Source organism: Tachysurus vachellii, chromosome 4 (assembly GCF_030014155.1).
Source record: "Tachysurus vachellii isolate PV-2020 chromosome 4, HZAU_Pvac_v1, whole genome shotgun sequence".
NCBI lineage: Eukaryota > Metazoa > Chordata > Actinopteri > Siluriformes > Bagridae > Tachysurus > Tachysurus vachellii.
In genome coordinates this window covers 20,673,416-20,687,872 of record NC_083463.1, presented here as the reverse complement: position 1 = coordinate 20,687,872, position 14,457 = coordinate 20,673,416, and the positions used below count along the sequence as shown (strand labels likewise).

The 14,457-nt window shown below is 38.3% G+C and overlaps 2 protein-coding genes across 2 annotated transcripts; one reads left to right on the top strand and one right to left on the bottom strand.

Annotated features, from left to right (window-relative positions):
- The first annotated feature begins 76 nt into the window (after positions 1 to 76).
- On the top strand, positions 77 to 10,833 carry nudt3b (nudix (nucleoside diphosphate linked moiety X)-type motif 3b). The gene is made up of 5 exons (XM_060868316.1): positions 77 to 400; positions 2,445 to 2,555; positions 5,414 to 5,458; positions 6,182 to 6,266; positions 6,999 to 10,833. Exons 1-5 carry the CDS (start codon positions 302 to 304, stop codon positions 7,193 to 7,195), a joined length of 537 nt encoding a protein of 178 aa, XP_060724299.1. The 5' UTR covers positions 77 to 301; the 3' UTR covers positions 7,196 to 10,833.
- A 693-nt stretch (positions 10,834 to 11,526) lies between these two features.
- rps10 (ribosomal protein S10) lies at positions 11,527 to 14,024 on the bottom strand. Its single transcript, XM_060868318.1, has 6 exons — positions 13,904 to 14,024; positions 13,183 to 13,332; positions 12,233 to 12,407; positions 12,011 to 12,088; positions 11,718 to 11,773; positions 11,527 to 11,605 (listed from the first exon to the last, which is right to left on the bottom strand). Exons 2-6 carry the CDS (start codon positions 13,330 to 13,332, stop codon positions 11,564 to 11,566), a joined length of 501 nt encoding a protein of 166 aa, XP_060724301.1. The 5' UTR covers positions 13,904 to 14,024; the 3' UTR covers positions 11,527 to 11,563.
- Positions 14,025 to 14,457: the final 433 nt, after the last annotated feature.

Below are 14,457 nucleotides of genomic sequence, written 5' to 3'. Positions count from 1 at the left end.
CGTATGTACAGACACCCAAACGATCCTCGCTGTCCAGGCCACTGTAGTGATTCTACAAGAGCGCCTACGCAACGTAACTGGCGCAGAGCCGTTCGCAGCCAATCAGCTTGCGTGCGCGGCGTAGCGGTTTCAGTAATGGCGTCTGAGGCTGAGATGCGCTTGGCTTTAGAAAAATGAAGCGTAGAAGAACTTACTTCTTACACTGAAAACGCGGGGTTTCCTTTCGTGAACTTTGCGTGTGAAGCCGTATCATCTCCCGGAGGTTTGCGCTCTTATATTAGCCAGTTCCCGACGTGCCGAGATGATGAAGCTAAAGTCTAACCAAACTCGCACCTACGATGGAGACGGGTATAAGAAGCGGGCCGCCTGCCTGTGCTTCAGGAGCGAGACCGAGGAGGAGGTGAGGCCGGGGATCTGCGGGCCCTGATCATTACTGCTGATCACATTTTAATGAACCGAATGATTACTATTCCCAAACCCGTTTAGGATACAAACACGTCTTTTCGCTAGAATGAAGAAACGGCAAATGCTGAAATTCAAAAACTCTTATTGAAAAGATAACATCTGTTGTAGCGGGCTAACGGTTAGCTAGCTAAGTTAGACGGTGCGATTTGTCAATGAAAATGCTAAAGTAGCTAACAGCTAGTCGTCGGGCTGTCAGTTAGCGAGGGGCCTGAAATCCGCTCAGTTCGATGTAAAAGAATAATAATTACGCTCTACGGAAACGTGTCTTTTCAGGATGTGTGCAACATAAAAAATACCTGTGTTTTGTGATGAAACTGTAGTTACTGTGGAGAAACGGCTTGCTAGCTAGCCAACTAGCCAACTAGCTACCGAAGCTCTGTGTAAGCTAGACATCTTAGCACTTAACCAGCTAGCCTTTATTCTGTTTTTTTTTTAATTCAGAAAATAATAATGATAATCTGGCAATTATTGTCTTGAATACAATACGTGGCAAAAGTATTCAGCCCTCTCTTTTTTATGTATTTTTGTAATAAACTTTTCAGTCTTTCGTAGCGTTACTACTTGGAACTGAAATGAACTTCATTGCTTTTAAATGTTATGAATATACACAAAATATCCCATGATACCGATGTGGGTGGAAATGCATATCGTTTGCAAATAATACCAAAAAGCATGCAGTTTGTGCTTGTATAAACATTCACTCAATTACTGTGAAACTAGATCTAGAACCAGACTGTAACGTAACAAAATGGGGAAAGGTTCAAGGGAGGCAAATACTTATGTAACTGATGTAGCTCTATAACACACTTGGATTAGCTAAATTTATCTTTATCTTACAAACTGCTTCACTTGTATACCTTTTGGTAAGATAACCGGTTTAATTTTTCATGGAAATGTTTTTCCTGCGGTTCACAGTTTGTCAAAACAAGGGAAGGCACCTGTTTGCTATGTTTAAATCACTTTGTGTCCTTAAACAGGGACACTGGTGCCATATTTTCTCATTTTTTCTTCAATATGATGCTGATCTCAGACCTCTAAATATAAAGACAATAGCAGGATAATTGCAGTAATTTAACCGGCTCTTAAAACCTTTTTATAAATTAGCAGATTGATTGTAGTCATCATTAAGGTTTGGATGCTGGAATTGTCAAGTCGCTCATTTGCAGCATGAAATCTGGCATTTCTTATGGCTGAAAAATGTGGCTTGCTATCTGATTCAATAATTCAAATGAGTCTTACTTTCAGCTTTAAGGGGAAAGGTAGCAAATAGGTCCAGCTCAAAAAGTTCATAGAAGTTTCCATATGTCTAATAAATTAATCGATCAATTAATGTACATCGTGTTGTCATGGTTATTTACAGATCAAAATGTGTTGCCTGAAGAAGGAAGAGTTTCTCAAAAGACGTAGAATTTTGTCAGAATAAATAAACAAATAATACTAAAGAATGGTAAATAATCGTTTACATGATCAAAAAATGAAGTCTGATCATTTATGAGTTTATAAAATAGTACGATTTCTGAAGACTACAGGCTGCAAAAAAGACAAAACAAATCAAAGGGAACTGTTATGGATGGAAAATACTTATTTTATCACAGACCCAAGAAGAGAGTTAATAACTCAAGCAGTTCTGATCAGTGATTGGTTTTTGGAAACGCATCCAGACAGGTGCAACTCATCCAGGTTTTCACACTGATGGTGAGTTGATTGATCTCGCTCTCTCAACTTGTACAGCCTATAGCTGTTATGAGTTGGCGAGTTGTGACAAGTGCCGATCAGTTGCTAGATTTGCATTTTTTTTTAAATATTGAACAAAAGGAGTTTTTTAAAAAGGTGCCAAATCTAGCAACAAGTTATTAATTTGGCCCCACTGATACCAATACTGAGTTGAATAACAGTGTTTGCCATAGTGAAAAGATCTTAAATCTTGAATGTAATAAATATTGTGTCCTAGCTCAGATGGCTACCATGTGTTTATTCAGGTGCTGTTGGTGAGTAGTAGCCGACATCCTGATAAATGGATTGTGCCTGGAGGAGGGATGGAACCCGAGGAAGAGCCCAACGTTGCTGCTGTTCGAGAAGTGTGTGAAGAGGTCAGAGCATTTATTTACTGATTTTTGTGTGTTTATCAATATACTATTGATCATGAATCACTGTATTGTGTATGACACTTTATACAGTGTCATAAAGCCCACAATAGCCAGTGAGAATTAAAAAGTTTAATAGTAGTCATAGCACATTTCCTCTTATGAGGTTTAAACCAAAAAGCTATTAAATTTTTGAAAACTGAGACCGTTAATTTTGTGCCATCGACCCATGGTGCCTTTGTATACTTGTACAACTGTTCTAAGCTGACCCTAATGTCCTGATTATAGCTTCTTGTTCTAGGCAGTGATACGCTCTCATCACTCATGTGTAGAGGGTGATCATTTTACAGACAAGTGCTAAAGGGCGTTCCACTCAGATTAACTACTGCTCTTTATTCTACACCTTGGCCAAACTCCAGTTAGGCTGAACTCCAGCGATAGCCGAAGCCTCTTTGGGTGTTCACGGAATGCAATCCTAAGATCTTTATATGACGTAAACATCTCGATTAAGTGTGCTGGAATAATAGGTTGTAGGATAAGTGACAGTGGTGCTGTTACAAGAGAAGTGAGCTCTTCATTTGTTGTAAAAAATTGTACACAAGGTCATTGAAATCGATCGGTTCAGCAAATATTGGTAGAGTATATGAAACTAATGCAAAAATACTTTTCAAACTGGCTTCCAGTAGCTGTTTTGTGATGCACCTTTAAAGCCAATTTTTGCTGTTTATATCAATAATCCTTGATATACATACTGAGCACTTTACTAGAAACACCTACTCATTTAACCTCTCAACAATTTAATCTACCAATCATGTGGCAGCAGTGCAGTGCTTTGAATCATGCATATATAGCCCAGCAGCTTTGGGTAATGTTCACATCAACCATTGTGGAAATAAAGGGAAAATTCAGTTAAAAGCTAAAACCAAAACAGTTATTTTTTATATATATTTTTTTTATATTTATTTACCTGCCATGATTGGTTTTGCCAGACAGGCTAGTTTGAGTATTTCTAAAACTGCTGATCTACTGGGATTTATACACACAGCAGTGTATATAATTTACACAGAATGGTGTGAAACACAAAAAAAAATCAAATGAGTGACAGTTGACTGTTGAGGCTGCCTTGTCTTGTGCCATATTTCTCAGGATCTCCGGGCTACAGTGTGGGAAAAGGACAGTTTTTCAGACATTTTGTCATTCTGAAAATTAATGAATGAATTTAAATAACCTTTCCATTCTGGGTCATGTGAGGGTGGGGTGGGTATTGGTGGGTTCTGATCATTTATTGTTGTATTATGGATTATCTGTATGGGGGACAAATTTTTAGGGAGCAACTAAATTACCTTGTTGAACATCTTTAAATACCCAAACAATGGGGAAAGACAAAAAAGTAACTTAAAGTACAAAATGAAAGAGGCGTGACAGTCAAACTAATTTATTTTTATATGCATAGCAAGACCTTCACAAGCAATTGCCTTCTTATAATGAGAATTGTGTTTCGAGTTTCTTTGTAAAACTGATATGAGAGTGTCAATGGCTCTCAGCGATTCAGTTACTGTGATCCATGTAACTTTGTGTAGTTTGTTTAAACACAAAAACAGAATCGCAAAAATAGTTTCTATAAAATGGCAAATCAGGTAGCCAGTGAAAGCTTTTTTTCAGTCGTGCTCTTTTATTTTTATGTGTATCTGGATCCTGGTAGCTGTTATGCACACTGTGTTCAGCATGTCTTCTATCAAGGCTTTTTATGCACTGGGCCAATTTTCCGAACACTGATTAAACTCACAGAGCAATTTATTAAGAATGCTATACGAATACCAGTGTAGGGTCTCCCTTTTGTTCTCAAAACAAACAGCTTCAATTCTTTAAAGTGTGTCAGGAATCCTACACTATTGCACCACCTCCATCAGACTGGACTGTTGACCCAACACTGGTTGGTCCATAGATTGATGCTGTTGGTTTTAAAATCTGACCCTACCATTTGTGTGCCTCAAAAGAAATCAAGGTTTATCAGGTTTTCAGCTATCCAGTCTGTGTCTGAGTCTATGCCCACTGAGTCTATGCCAAATGTAGTTGTAGCCCATCCACCTCAAGGTCCATTCTGAGATGCTTATCCGCTCACCACAATTGTACTGAGTGCGTCTGCTTAAGTCAGTGTGGTCATTCTTCATTGACCCCTCTCTTCAACAAGGCATTACTGTCTGCAGAACTGCTGCTCACTGGATGTTTTTTCTTAATCGCCCCGTTTTGTGTAAACTCTAGAGACTGTTGTTTGTGAAAATAACAGATCAGCATTTATAGAAATACTCTAATCAGCCCGTCCGGCACCAACAACTGGGGCACAGTCAAAATCACAGAACACATTTTCCCCATTAAATGTAAATATTACCTAAAGTTTCTGCACCAAATCTACATGATTTTATGCATCCTACTGCTACACTGCGATTGGCTGATTGCAAGAAATGTGTACAGACGCTCCTAATAAAGTGCTCATTTAGTGTAGTTGTCTGTGTATATTCCATACGTTTCATCCCTTTTTTTAAGGAGTCGAGAGAGTAGGTACATGTCATTAATTCATTTCTTCAAATGGATGGACTGCAAAGTTGCTGTTTCTAATATTAGCTTTTATGTTAAATGATTAATAACAGTCATGATGAGCAATTCACACGATCAAGGATCGAACAGATGGTGGTTTCAACTCAGCAGGTTATCATTAAATGCCTATATTCATCAGATCAGTTTTTTTATTTATTATTTATTCAACTCTGTTTGTACTGTTGGTTTTGTATAATCACTGAGTATTACGCTGCAGCATGAGTGTTAAATTGTGTGGTATTGTTTTTTCCCCTCCCCTTTTCCAACAGGCCGGTGTCAAGGGCACTTTAGGGAGACTAGTAGGAATATTTGAGGTGAGTATCCCATAGCAAACTGATGATACAGTGTTCCTGCAGTAGTAATTGTGATTCTAGTCAGGAAGTACTGCACTCACTAAACTACTTCAGCTTAAACACAAAAGTGTGCAGTGCAGAGGTTCCCTTGGGATGTAATATGGTTAAAGTCCTTCAAAATACGTATTTTATTGTACTTGAAATTACAATAAAATACGTATTTTGAAGGACTTTATCCATATTGCATTCCGGATATAGCTAGTGAAACAAGTTGATTCATGTGTACAATGGAAACGTTCTCTTTATCGTCATCTCCCATTAAGTAATGTATGCAGTGTCATGTATTTCTGTGTCTGTAACACGTTGGCAGTGTGACGGCGTGTGTAGTTAACTAAAATGTCAACTAAATTTAAAAAAAAAAAAAAGCTGACACTTTTTTTTGTAAAATGAATCTCACCAGTCCCTAAGGTTCATGGTGTTAATTCTAACTCTTCATTCGCACTATCCATAACACATGAACCTCCACAAAACACAGCACTGTGATTTTAGCCACAAAGCGAATTTTGAATTCGAGGCCGTCTCATTTCCACGCAAATTAGGTATGATGAGAAATTGGCAAATACAAACGGTTCATTTGAATTATTCTTTCAGACTAATCCTATAATTGTCCATTTAAGAAGTCACTACACACCCACAAGACACGCACTATGAACTACTATTTTCTTTTTTCCGTCCCACACTCAGAACCAGGATAGGAAACACAGGACGTATGTGTATGTTCTCATTGTAAAGGAAGTACTGGAAGACTGGGAAGACTCTGTAAACATTGGTGAGTGTATAGTTGTCTTGTGTTTACAAGTGTAGCAAATCTCAGACTACATGAAACCATTTTACTCAGGTTTCTTTTTAAAACTGCCCTCACCATAACATTCACATCCGTGCAGTTAAATAATCAGCTAATCATGTGGCAGCAGCATAATGGATCGTATCATATGCAGATACAAATCGAGAGCTTCAGCTAATGTTCGCATTAAACATCATAATGAAGATGAGGTGTGATTTCTATGGCGTGGATGTTGGTGGCAGTTGAGTTAGTTTAACTATTTCACAAACTGCTCAGCAGAACCCGATGGTCATGGTTCAATGTGGTGTACATGTGGAGATGTACCACAGTTGTAGATTTTGATTATTTGACTTTGACTTTCTGGCTTTCCTTCCTTTTCTTTTCCTTTTATAACCTATGCATTTCCGCTCCCAGAACTGTCATTTGTTCTTTTGCCCCACAACTGACGTGTGCGAAACACTCGGCAGTGTATGAAATACCCAGCATATCTGGCACCAGCATCCATGCCACAGTTCAACATCCATTCCATAGCTATTCCTCATTCTGTTTAATGTTAATATTACTTGAAGCTCTTGACTTGTATCTGCATGATTTTATGAATGGCTGTTTTGACTAATGGTGATTTGTATCTTATGGTAATAAAAGGTCAAGCAATTAAAATGAAATTGCACTAAGATGCCTGACTCAGAGCACACATGCACCCTCTTCTTTTGACAGGGAGAAAAAGGGAATGGTTTAAAATAGACGATGCAATACAAGTGTTGCAGTGTCACAAGCCAGTGCAGGCCACCTACTTTGAAGCTCTACAAGAGAGCTGCCTGACGAGCAACGGCACTCCGCTAGTGGCCACGATAGCTGAAGACCTCTCACCCAGCTACAACATCAATCAGAGCTCTGTCTCTGACATCAGATAACTAACACACAACACTGACACTCCGGATGCTTCCGCCACCACTCTCGCTCTTATTCTTTCAGTATTTTTTTTTTTTTCCTCTTTCTCTCTTTATTTCCTTTTCTCTTAAAATACGGTTTGCCTTGCCAACCCTTTTTTAGGTGCCAGATAGGTGGCACAAACTTGACAAAGTGTTGGGTAAATATTCAAAAACATGTTTTGTAAATGTAAATTCAATGTTTGTTGCTCTCTACTCTGATTTATTTTTTATTTTTTTTCCCCCCTTTCTCCTCTCCTTAAAAATGGACAGTTGCATGAAACTCTCCCGCCTCTTACTCCTTTTCCCTTTAGTGCCCTCTGTGACCCAAGTGTGAGGTTAAATGAATGCAAGAACTACTTTTTACTGTTGTGATGTAAATACACGTAGCCTAGTGCTTATGCTTGAGGCTTTCAATATTTTTTACGCATCCATTTTTCTCATATGTGAGAGCGAGTGAGCATGTATTTTGTGTGAGTAGTGCGAGTATGTGTTTATTCTCAGAAACCATCTCCTTCCCCCAGCAATGAGAAGGAAATACTTAGTTGCCTGAACAGATGGATTTGGTGAGAGGTCAGTTGGTTTGCATGAGCACTGATATTTATTTGTCTTACAAGTTTGGGATCTGAAGAACTTTCAACCTGTATTTGGTGTCAGTAGGTCTTTTGAGTGATTTCTTCCTCCCTTTCTGCCCTTCTTGCCATTTTGTAAATATCTTATGGGTTGACGAAATACACACCCTGGTTTAATTATGCTTGTTTCTTTACTAGAGTGGTGCCTAAATGTGTGAGAACACCGACTTTTACGTGATAGTAAAACCTCCAAAAATGTTTACAAGGCCAGCAATTATTGGAAGCAAGCAGGGAGAGCCAGCAGCACATGAAGATAACTGATGAGTTTTGTGCACTGTTCGCATCCATTCATGCTGTAACATGTATAGCTGATGAGTCCTACAGGTCCAGGAATTTCAATTTCACCCCTCAGAACCACTTAAATCAAAATGCGGGACATGGTTGTAGAGTTTGAGGTGACATTTGTGAACATTGGAGGATTCAACAGGACAGCTTCTTGGGGAAAATAAACCTAATAGGCACATATCGAGTGGATCCCGCCTTTTTAATTTATTAGTGTCTCAGATTACGGAGCTCTTTATTGGACCTGGTAGGTCGGGCCAATGTAACAGTGAAAACTAACTATGGGCCTGTTATTGAGGTGCTTTTTCTATTTTGTTTGGTGACATGGGAAAACCCTTCACATTGTTAGATTCTAATATATCTGTTTCCTGAACTGAAATATGCTTTGCTCTTGCTTTCTATCACAAGTCAAACCTGCTCAGACCCAAAATCAGAGATTTTGGATTCTATTAAAAATCCATTAAAAAGCACTTGCCTCTATATTTCTAAACAAATCTTTTTTTTTCTTCTTTTTTTTTTTAAATAAACAAAACCAATTTTTGATGAATTTATCTTGTTAACGCTGGTGGGGAAATAATTGCAGATTAATTCTGTAAGTTCTGTTGGGAAAATTTGACACGTGTCCATTTCAGCATGGCATTTAGCTGTTGAACGATCAAAGCAGTATTGACTGCGAAGTCATCAAACTTACTAGCGAAGTATTAGACATCTTTAAACTGATCACATTTCCCATTGCATTTGTTAAACTGGCTCTTTGACATGATCTTTGAAGACCGCCAAGGCAAGGTAGCCTAAATAAAAGCATTTCTGTGTCATATTTGTAGAATTTTTATTTATTTTTAGAGTAGAGATGTTGGTATATTAGTGTCATTATAAAGCCAATTTGAGCTTTTTCTGATTAATTCAGTCACAGTAATATCCGAAGGGTTTTCCCAGACCACCACACATGTATCTTAGAAATTGGCAGAGGATTTAAAATAAAAAAATCTGATTTTATCTTCAGAACATTAAAGGCACATTTTAGTTGGTTCAAAAACAGTTCCTTTGAATGTTCCAACAGAAAACCCACATGCCTTAGTCATCCAACAGATTATTTTAAGCTTGTAAAAAGGCTAATGCCAACTGCATGAAGGCTGATGTGGCCTCTTGTACCATCTTGATTTGGATGAGATGGTTTTATTTATGTATGTTGATCTCTGCAGTTTTTTTCCTTCATCTCTTAAAAGATTCGTTGGCACCTCAATCAAGCACTTGCGTATCTGCTTGACAGGAACTATAACGTGCAGATTATAAAAACATTGCAGAGATAAACAGGGCTTGTATAACTGAGACCTTGTTTCATAAAGTTAGAAATGTAGACTGTAACCCTCCCCTCCTTTTATTCCTCATATTTTCTTTTTGTCTAGTAAGTTGTCTTAGCCAGGCTGCTTACTGCCCTTCTGATGGCATGCAGCAGTTGGCACAATACTGTGAATCTGGAGCCACTGTAGTTAGCCAGACTTTTTTTTTTTTTTTCCCTTCCTGTATAGACTAAATTCAAAAAGTCAAAATACAGTATGTGGTTATTCACGTTGGGTATGACGATGGTACGCAGAGTTTCTGGTGAATGACTATGGAACTGTTCAAGCCCCCAAGCATGATGTTTGGGAATGTAATCTTTTTGGGCTGTTTAGGTTGCTGTAGGTGCAGGTTTACAATGTTACTTGTAGCCATTTGCAACATTTCCTTCAACTTCTTTGTTCAGATCAGATTCTAACAATTGTTAATCTGGGTGTAAATGTATAGACACGCAAATTACTGAGCTGATCATTTCACTGCTCTTAAAATTTTTTTGATTACTTCTGAGCACGCAAGAAAATAAAACCCATCTGCATGGAGGCAGAATCAGAATCAGAATCAGAAAGATCTTTATTGCCAGGTATGTTTTCACATACGAGGAATTTGTTTTAGTGATAGAAGCTCCACAGTGTAACAGGATGACATTGACAAGACAGAAACACATATATAGACAGTTTGTATGTACAGTGGAAAAAATGTGCAATTGAAATGAACCAATTCATGGATATGAATAGATATGACAGGTTTGTGTTGTCTTCATGTAACACTAAAATCACCTTTTTAGATTACCTAATAATATATTTGGGTTCACAATTACAAGAAGTCTTTTTTTTGGCTAAAGGCTACAGACTTGATGGGAGTCTTAAGAATGTCCCAAAGCACAACCATTTGCATACACAGAAATGTCTGATTGTATGATTAAAGATTCATTTTTATTATTGTATGTCGTGTAAAAAAAAAGTTGGATCTTTTCCAATAAAAAGATCCAGCTCTTGCTAAAAAGCAAAAGGCTTTACCATTTTAAAAATTGACCGCCACACACCGTTCACACTACTGCGCCTTCCAGCACAGAGCCAGTGTCATGCATTAGACCCTGAATGTAAACTTGTTTATATAAAATCACCAGCTTGATTTAGTAAATGTTTTAAACAAAACCTACCCTCAGATTTGCTACTTGCTCCAAAAGGGAAAAAAAAATGTCTGCTGCCTATAAACACCTACATCACTTATACAGCCCATAAAGCTGTGACTTTTTTCAGTTTCAACAAACATACCTGTAACATTTGCGTGGTGATTTTGGGATTGTGGAATATACCAGTATGAGAATGTAATATAAATGTGCCAACAAATAAACATCAGTATTTCACCTAATGCCTATGCTTATTTTGTATATAAGAATCAGTGCCAAATAAAATTGTTGCATACAATTAAAAGGTCAGCACTCATTACAGAACATTTGACCTGACTGAAGATGCCTTCAAGAAGTCTTCTTATAGATCAGTGAGAACTTCTATACAGAGTTTCAAGGTGATAGACCACTTGTAATGCTTTAGTTTATCCTGTTACTTCAGTAACTCAAGATCAGTAAATTAAAATATTCAAGTCCAAGTCAGAATAAAATTATTATTCCCTGCCAATCAGTCATATCCTCCCTTAAAAGCCTTTAAACAAGAACTGCTGAAGGGTTGTAGTGTAAGAGGGGGAGCTTTTTGAATGGTCAAGCAACTGCACAAAACCGGAAGCTGCAGGGAAGCTAAAATAATTAGGATTTTTTTTTTTTATTTCATTAACCTGCCATTGTCTAACTTGAGTGAGCACTCAGTTAGTTAGAATATTGTCATATATAGAAATCTAAATTAAGTTTGCAGACTGAATATAAAAATGGTTAAAAAAATGATTAGCATTACTGCAAAAAAAACATTAAAAATGCAAATATATCTACATAATATATCTACTATACAAAAATCTACATAAGTTTTTTCTTGTAATGTCGTATGCTAATTCCAAATTTAAAAGTCCCAAACTTACAAACTGAAGGCAATCAATAAAACAGTCTCAAACAAATGTTTTCCAAGCTTTATTATACATAGAATGTGGAAAATCATTGTGGCTGCTGTCCTCGGCCACGCCCAAAGCCACCTCTCTGTGTGTGGGGAGAAAAAAAAAAAAAAAAGTTAGTTTTACTTTCCCTTAAATCCCAACAATAGACCGTTACATCAGAAGACAATTGCACTTATCAAAGGAGCAGTACTTACAAACTGGAATTCTGTTGCAGCTCCTGCACCTGCTTCAGCCTTCTTGTCTGCTCCAGCTACAGAAACACAAAGAATTCATCAGACTTCATACAAATATTAAATCAATGCACTGCTCTGACAACATGCTGGGGATGATTACTGGGCTGAAATTTAACACTGCCAACAACCCGGATCTAAAATAGTACATCTAGTCATAAAAATAGTGTGTTCCTGCCTGTGTTGTCAAAGTTTCCCCTATATAAAAGGATATCATGATCTGCACTATACTGTAACACCACATGCTGTGTACTTACGTGGAGCTGCAGATCGCCTGTAGGCATCTCTGTCTCCTTCTCCACGTGCCAGACGTGCTGGTCTCTCTCCCTCCAGACCTAAAAGTTGAAAAGGAATTAGACTCAATTTACTTTCCATGTAATCTTCAGTAAAGACCTTGAAGTCTTCCTATGCCATCAGTCACACAAAAAGATTCCAAGCAACGATTATAAGCCCCAATTTTTAGAACGAGAAATCTTTACCCTTGGGACGTGGTCTGGCTGTTTCAGGGCGTGTCTGGCGGCGCAGAGTGGCAGGTACAATCTCAGGGGGCAGGTGAAGGAAATCCCTCAGGTACTGAATGCCCTCATTGGTCAAGTACCAGTAGAAGTGACGCCATGCAAACTGCTCTTTGACATATCCACAGGACTTCAGAGACTGTCATGACCAAAAGCAGACACATTACTGTCTTTTTTGTATTAAAAAACAAATTAATACATGCCTGGATGTTACAGTAGATCCACTTATAAATACAGAACTTGATAAACTTGCTCTGAATGTAAATTCAGAGAAATTTCCTACAGTTTTGTGAACACAGTGATGTTTACTTCGCAGGGGCTGTTACACAAAACCAATCAGATTACTTAAGCAATTTTTTTTGTTTTATAATGTTCAAGTTTTCAGACAGTAATACAAAATATTGTTGTGTGTACAGTCAATACTAACACCAAGGACCAATGCCACCTTATAGACATGCAAATCTTACTTGTTTTGCCTACATCTTTGGGTTTATATTATATATATAGCATTTGATCAAAACCTATGTACACACCAAAGTTTTTTTTTTTTTTTGCTGATTTATATCAGTACAATCATCCCAGTATGTGAGGGACATTTAAGTCACAAGTTTCAGCTATGGCTTAATGCTGTGTTACATTTTTGAGCCTCTGCAAAGGAGTTTGAAGATCAGCACACAACCCAATCAAACTATGTGCATATACTCAAAAGAAAGTCTGTAGCGTTCCAACCTCACCACCACAAATGAAGTTGTTCGTGTCTTGTTCCAGACCAAAGCTGTAGCCCTCAGAACACTTTACCAAGACAAATTCGACTGCGATAAATAAATCAATAAATCTGGTTCTGATTCCTGATGAACTGCAGCACTTGGCTATACACAGACACTACGGATCTGCACACAGACACGGTCACTCACCTGCATGGCCTTCATAACGTGAAGGTTGGGCACATTTTTGTCAGCAAGCTCCGGGTGCTTGGCCAAATGCACATCTTTCTTAGCCACCATCACGCCCTCTTTAAAGAGGAGCTCATAGATGGCAATGCGATTCTTCTTGGGCATCAACATCTAGACAAACAGAAGATACAGCAACACTTAGACTTCAGATACACACCATTCACAAGAGTTCAACAGCTCTTTTTTTTTTACTTCAGGAAGATTTGGAAAACTAAGTGCTTGAACCATCCGTTTAACAAATGGTTGGTGTAACGAGCAGCTGCTCAGTTGAACATGTTGTAACTAGAAGAATCTTCCTACTTTAGCTTCCCTCCGTTAGCATAAACATCAGCCCGCTTCATTTCACACACAAACCATCAACACTCTGTTTACACCGATATATCTCCGTATTTTAAAGCCAACATCTGTAAGTTCACTAATTATTCAGTGTCCTGTTTAAGGTAGAATTACATTATAGTATTATTCAGTGTCCTGTTTATCTGCTGATGCTAAACATTACTAGCTTCAAGCTTAGCAAACAAACCGCCATCAAAAATAACCTAAAGCGACGCTTTAATTTACAAACGACTGTTAAGGAGATGCCCATAAAGTGCACTTTGTACATATTCTGCTTAAAAATACTTCACATATAAAACGATTGTGGTGATTTTTGATGGATTTTCTAGCTTTACACTTGGCCTACCTTTGCGCTTGTTGAGAGACCGGAGGCGGAAAGGACCGCGTTACAGCACTTCCGGGAGTTCTTTCATCAGCGCAGTGCGGAAGTGTGAATAAAAGCAACACCGCCGTTTAGCGACCCGGAGGGTCGTATTTGCGCCACAACATGGCTTTATGTCACATCACCTTCGTTTACTGAACATGTTGTTTTTTCCATTTTTATGTTAGTTCTCTGATTTTTTTTTAATGCTGTGTGTATAATGTGTATCCAGTTTCATTACTGACTCTAACATATATCACTTATTTTGACTTTTAAAAAAAAACAAAAAATAGGGAAAGTCATGGCCTAATGGTTAGAGAGTTTGACTCCTAACCCTAAGGTTGTGGGTTCGAGTCTTGGGCCGGCAATACCACGACTGAGGTGCTCTTGAGCAAGGCACCGAACCCCCCCCAACTGCTCCCTGGGCATAAATGGCTGCCCACTGCTCCGGGTGTGTGTTCACCGTGTGTGTGTGTGTGTGTGTGTGTGTGTGTGCACTTTGGATGGGTTAAATGCAGAGAACGAATTCTGAGTATGGG